This window comes from Staurois parvus, unplaced genomic scaffold (genome assembly GCF_062004578.1).
Source record: "Staurois parvus isolate SC_StPar_1 unplaced genomic scaffold, SC_StPar_1.0 ptg000390l, whole genome shotgun sequence".
Lineage (NCBI taxonomy): Eukaryota > Metazoa > Chordata > Amphibia > Anura > Ranidae > Staurois > Staurois parvus.
This window is the reverse complement of record NW_028318186.1, coordinates 6,067,649-6,073,995: the sequence shown is the minus strand read 5'-3', so window position 1 is coordinate 6,073,995 and position 6,347 is coordinate 6,067,649. Positions and strand designations below refer to the sequence as shown.

At 48.7% G+C, this 6,347-nt stretch overlaps 1 protein-coding gene across 2 annotated transcripts in view; it reads right to left on the bottom strand.

Moving 5' to 3' along the window:
* Positions 1 to 354: 354 nt before the first annotated feature.
* Positions 355 to 6,347, bottom strand: part of LOC149455649 (cytochrome P450 2K1-like) — a 43,154-nt gene continuing 37,161 nt past the window's right edge. Inside the window, exons 10-11 of one of the 2 annotated variants that reach the window (XR_016314038.1) lie at positions 3,016 to 5,308; positions 355 to 2,882 (exon numbers count right to left, since the gene is read on the bottom strand). Coding sequence is in view for 1 of the 2 variants with exons in the window: in XM_089686041.1 (XP_089542167.1) it covers positions 5,130 to 5,308 (179 nt within the window). In the remaining variant the exon portion in view is untranslated. Of the gene's footprint in view, positions 5,309 to 6,347 lie in introns of both variants that reach the window. The other variant, XM_089686041.1, reaches the window with a different exon arrangement.

Genomic DNA, 6,347 nt, shown 5'->3' with positions numbered 1-6,347 from the left:
AATGAATAAAGCATATCCTTCTATAGTGTGTATTTTACTGAGTCCAAAGCACCAAATATGCTTCCTCAAGTAAAACTGTCAATTCTGACAGTTTTCCTTGACACCAGAAAATCTTCAAGGAATGCCCCTCCCCCCTCCAGCACACAGCATGTGATTGACAGCCTCAGATGTTCATGTCTCCCTATGTAGAGGTTGTTCCCTTCACACAGGTCTCAGGTTACACTCAGCTCTGTACTGTGCAGTGTGTCACATAAGATTCTTCACCACCTACCTGCTTGAAGCTCAGAAATACCTGTCAGGGCTCCCGGTATGACCAGAGATGTGTGAACTGACACAGGGAAAAGCAGGCTCAAGTATGGTGTAACAATATAATTTATTAAAGGCTATACACAAATATAAAACGCACAATATACACAAAACCAAACCTCCAACTGATAACAGAATGTACACAGACAAGATCAGTCAGGGCTGGTGAGGTAGAGTGGTCAGGCAGGCCGGGTCAGGAACCATGGGGCAGACAAGACACAAAGGAGCAGGCAGAGCATAGTCAGACGAGCCGGATCAGGAACAATCAGGCAGACAAGGTACCAGAGGAGCAGGCTGGAGAGTGGTCAGGAATAGCCGGGGTCGGTGCAGGCAGAGTTCTATCAAAGTCAGGAGTCAGGCAGAGGGATCAGGAAGGAAGGCAGACGACAGGATCAGGCACAGGGGCTCATGGGCACAATACACCAAGGCACTGACTGCAGGTTTGGCCATTGCTTAAATACACCTCCTGCAATCAGCCTGGCTTGATTGCAGGAGCAAGATTCTGGCTGCTGAGAGCACCCACTAGTCAACACTGGTACTGCAGCCCACAAGGCAGGTGAACCCCAGCACCATCTGTGGTGAGTCCATTCCTGACAGTACCCCCCCTCAAGGAGCGGCCTCAGGACGCTCCAAACAGTACTTAGTGGGCAAAATGTTCCACCGCCCGGGTCAGGTAACTGTCTGAGTATCCCACTGCCGGAGTCAAGCGGCTGGCTGGGTTTCCTGCTGGTAGATTTCTCTGTACATAGGAGAACACAGGAAGGCAGGTTGCTGGACACAGGATCTCCAGGAGCAGGCTGGGAATCAGGTATCAGCCAGTTTAGCTGGACATCAGGGGCTGGCACATCAGGCTGAGCAGTGGGCACATCAGGCTGGGCAGCGGGCACCAGGCCATCAGGCTGGGCAGCAGGCACCGGGTCTTCAGGCTGGGCAGCAGGCACATCAGGCTGGGCAGCGGGCACCAGGCCATCAGGCGAGGCAGCGGGCACCGGGCCATCAGGCGAGGCAGCGGGCACCGAGTCACCTGGCATGAGAGCGGGCACCGAGTCACCTGGCACAACAGCGGGCACCGAGTCACCTGGCACGACAGCTGGCACGACAGTGGGCACCGAGTCACCTGGCACGATAGCGGGCACCGAGTCACCTGGCATGACAGCGGGCACCAGATCACCAAGCTCGACAGCGGGCACCGAGTCATCTGGCAGAACAGTGGGCACCGAGTCATCTGGCACGACAGCGGGCACCGAGTCATCTGGCATGACAGCGGGCTCCGAGTCATCTGGCACGACAGTGGGCACCGAGTCATCTGGCACGACAGCATGCACCGAGTCATTTGGCACGACAGCAGGCACCGAATCCTCTGGCACGACAGCAGGCACTGAATCATCTGGCACGACAGCGGGCACCGAGTCACCAAGCTCGACAGCGGGCACCGATTCACCAAGCTCGACAGCAGGCACCGAGTCACCAAGCTCAACAGAGGGATCTGGGACGTCTGGCTGGACCACGGGCACTGGGTCATCAGGCTGGATCGGGTCATCAGGCTGGATCAGGTCATCAGGCTGGATTGGGTCATCAGGCTGGATCACAAGCACCGGGTCATCAGGCTGGATCGGGTCATCAGGCTGGATATTGTACACTGGGTCATCAGGCAATCAGGCTGAATCGCAGGCACCTGGGCACCAGGCTCGACAACGGAAGGCGGGTTCTCAGACGGCAGGCTGACCGGTTTGGATACTGGCAGGATGGTACTAGTTGGAAAGAAATTTCTCTTCTTCTTGGGTTTAGTTACTGAAGCACTGTAAGTAAATGCAGGTCTGGAGCAGCTGAAGACAGGGAAGAGCTGGAGGATGGAACAGAGGAGGGAGCAGTTGCTACAGAGAGCTTCTTTACAAGGTTAAAGGCAGGATAGGTGCAGCGAGTGGGAACAGGGTACTGACATTTGGTTGATAGCAGGGTATACTGGGCTGGAACTGGAGGTGCTGTCGGGAATGCAGGAATAGAGCTTTGAAGAAATAGGTTAGAAGCAGGACTGGGTTTTTGCAAGCTGACTGGGGCTGGGTGTAACAAATCTGACCATGTCTGTAATACCGGTTGAACAAAGCTCAGCTTACACATAGCCTGTCTGACCAAAGACTGCACTGCCTTTATGCAATCCATAAGCACATTTGATGGACAAGCTGAATAATGCTCATGGAAGCAATCTGGATCATCCTCCAACAACCATATCAGTGATTCCACTTGATCTGCACTAAATGGTGGAAAAAGTCATCCCTGCTTTCAGGGGTACAGGACAGAGCCAACTCAGCACAAACCTGAATCAATGGCTGTACCTCATAAAACTCCATGCCCTGATCTACTAGGGAATGAGCAACTTGTATGCATTCTAGCAGCTGATCCTTGGTATACTCCTTCAGAATCTGATTGCCATATTCTCTGTCTTCTAAGACTAACAGCAACAAGTACACAATCTCCTCAGGATGCACACTTAACAACAACAAGCCAAGATGGCTTCCCTGTGCAGCCACTTCTGGTCAGGATTGGCCTTGGTGTAATGTCAGGGCTCCCAGTATGACCTATGTAGAGGTTGTTCCCTTCACACAGGTCTCAGGTTACACTCAGCTCTGTACTGTGCAGTGTGTCACATAAGATTCTTCACCACCTACCTGCTTGAAGCTCAGAAATACCTGTCAGGGCTCCCGGTATGACCAGAGATGTGTGAACTGACACAGGGAAAAGCAGGCTCAAGTATGGTGTAACAATATAATTTATTAAAGGCTATACACAAATATAAAACGCACAATATACACAAAACCAAACCTCCAACTGATAACGGAAAGTACACAGACAAGACCAGTCAGGGCTGGTGAGGTGGAGTTGTCAGGCAGGCCGGGTCAGGAACCATGGGGCAGACAAGACACAAAGGAACAGGAAGAGCGTAGTCAGATGGGCCGGGTAAGGAACAATCAGGCAGACAAGGTACCAGAGGAGCAGGCTGGAGAGTGGTCAGGAATAGCCGGGGTCGGTGCAGGCAGAGTTCTATCAAAGTCAGGAGTCAGGCAGATGGATCAGGAAGGAAGGCAGACGACAGGATCAGGCACAGGGGCTCATGAGCACAATACACCAAGGCACTGACTGCAGGTCTGGTCATTGCTTAAATACACCTCCTGCAGTCAGCCTCAGGTGATGGCTTGATTGCAGGAGTAAGATTCTGGCTGCTGAGAGCACCCGCTGGCCAGCACTGGTACTGCAGCCCACAAGGCAGGTGAACCCCAGAACCACCTGTGGTCAGTCCATTCCTGACAATACCCTTTGATATGTGTACTTTGAATGGCTGTACAGAAGAGAGGGTTGCAAACAAGCAGGTACAACTTATGTAGGAGGATTTGTTTAATCTTTGTGTATCACTTCAGTAGGTATATGTAAGGGTTTACAACCACTTTAAAGTTACTAAGAATGATGGTTTCAGCCCCATCTTTAGCCAATAATGATTTGTTAAAATTGCACCAAATGTCATTTATTTAACCTGTAATAGATGTGAGTGCACTACTTTATTTAATAAATAATTTTAAAAAGAAGATAAGGCACAATATTTTTTATTACCTGTCAAGGCACTTATACCTATGGAGGTAAATTCCTAAGGAAGGCGAGGAGACCCCCTAGTGGGAAGAGGGATAACTCCATCCATCCATCCACCCCCCAGGAAAATTCCTAAGGAAGCGAGGAAACCCCCTAGTGGGAAGAGGGATAACTCCATCCATCCATCAACCCCCAGGAAAATTCCTAAGGAAGCAAGGAGACCCCCTAGTGGGAAGAGGGATAACTCCATCCATCCACCCCCAGGAAAATTCCTAAGGAAGTGAGGAGACCCCCTAGTGGGAAGAGGGATAACTTCATCCATCCACCCCCAGGAAAATTCCTAAGGAAGCGAGGAGACCCCCTAGTGGGAAGAGGGATAATTCCATCCATCCACCCCCAGGAAAATTCCTAAGGAAGCGAAGAGACCCCCTAGTGGAAAGAGGGATAACTCCATCCATGCATCCACCCATAGGTAAATTCCTAAGGAAGCGAGGAGACCCCTAGTGGAAAGAGGGATAACTCCATCCATCCATCCCCAGGAAAATTCCTAAGGAAGTGAGGAGACCCCATAGTGGGAAGAGGGATAACTCCATCAATCCATCCACCCCCAGGAAAATTCCTAAGGAAGTGAGGAGACCCCCTAGAGGGAAGAGGGATAACTCCATCCATCTATCCACCCCCAGGAAAATTCCTAAGGAAGCGAGGAGACCCCCTAGTGGGAAGAGGGATAACTCCATCCATCCATCCCCAGGAAAGAGGGATAATCTCATTAATTTACCCGTAAATGTAATTAAAGGGACACAAGCCCTTTATGACCTCACCTAACGGTTTGGTCATATACACCAGGTGAGAGCACAACCGGTGAAGGTGTACACTATTTTTATGATTGGTGGACAGCACGCTAATTACATTGTATCACACTACTAGAAGGAATGTCAAAAGTCACGAATTAATTAAGGACACTTTTGCAGCAGCAGCGTGATTGCATTGTCACTTTTAATTTGATGTTGGACTATAATTTATTCCATTCACCTATTTGATATAATTTTTACTGCTATTGTTAGTGAAGCGTGACACTATCTTTGATTTTGTTAACTGGATCCACTGGCCCTCAAAGTTAGAATCTTGGTACACTGGTACATAAGGATTCAATTTACGCCTCTCGTTCTATACTAGATAAATTGGACTTTTATTTTTCAGTTGTTATGACAATTAAGTAAAATTGGTCTGACTAAAAAAGCTTTCTAACTGCGTGGTATAGCACAAATCCTGTGTGGTAAGGGGGCACTAGTAAACCCCAGCGCAGGGGTCAAGTCTGGATCAACACCAGGAGGAGCCTGGAAGGTGAAGTTTTGCAGAAGTGTTGTAAAAAACAGGAACAGCTCCATCTTTGCTAGGTTCTCTCCAGCACAGCTTCTCTTACCTGTTGAAAATAGGAAACAAAGAAACTGGCTCACTGTTACGTTTTGTGACAAACTTTAAAGTATGATGGTTGATCCTGGGAGCATTTGATTGCTGTGAGGATGAGGAAGGAATACCCCGTTAGAGCAAATTGGACCACCTCACCATTATTGATAAGGGATTTTACATATGGATCAACTGTGGATTTAGGGTTCTGAGAATGTAAGGAGTTTTTATTTTATTCTATTTTTTTAACTTGATAGATAGACTTTTTTTTCAACCTATGTAAAAATACGTATCTCTAAGAAACGTTTTAATATTTTTGTTTTGGGTGGAGCGGAGAGTAGTTAAAACCCCTGTGGGGTTTTTAACCTTAAAGTGATACAAAAGCTTCTTTTTTTATATAAAATAACAAACATGTCATACTTGTCTGCTCTGTGCAGTAGTTTTGCACATAGCTGCCCCAATCCTCTTCTTTTCAGGTGCCTCGCTGGTGCTCTGGCTCCTCCTCCTTGAGCAAGGCCCCCAGGGCATGCTGCTTGCCCTTGGGGGCATTGCTACATGCTCACTCCCGAGCCGCAGCTCTATGAGTTCATAAGACGCAGGTCCATGGCCCAGCCCTGCCCCCCACTCTCTCCTCATTGGCTCATTGGTTGCGATTAACAGAAGTGGAAGCCCATGGGCTCCCACTGCTTTCTCAATTTATGAGGAGGGAGAGTCCCCATACAGCCGAGGCTATTGTGAACATCGTTGGATCAGAGGCGGCTCAGATAGGGATTGGGGGGGGGCTGGGGGGCCACTGCACACAGAAGGTTTTTTACCCTCATGCACAGAATGCATGAAGGTAAACAAAAGACCTTGAGCCTTTAGAAACACTTTAATGAAAAAAATTTGCAATGGGGTTGAATTACTAAAATTGGAGAAAAATCCCATGCAGCTGTGAATGGTAGCCAATCAGCTTTTAACATCAGCTTGTTCAATTCAACTTTTACAAAAAAAAAAAAAACTTTAAGCTGATTGGTTTCTACACAGAGCAGCACCAGATTTTGCACTCTCCAGTT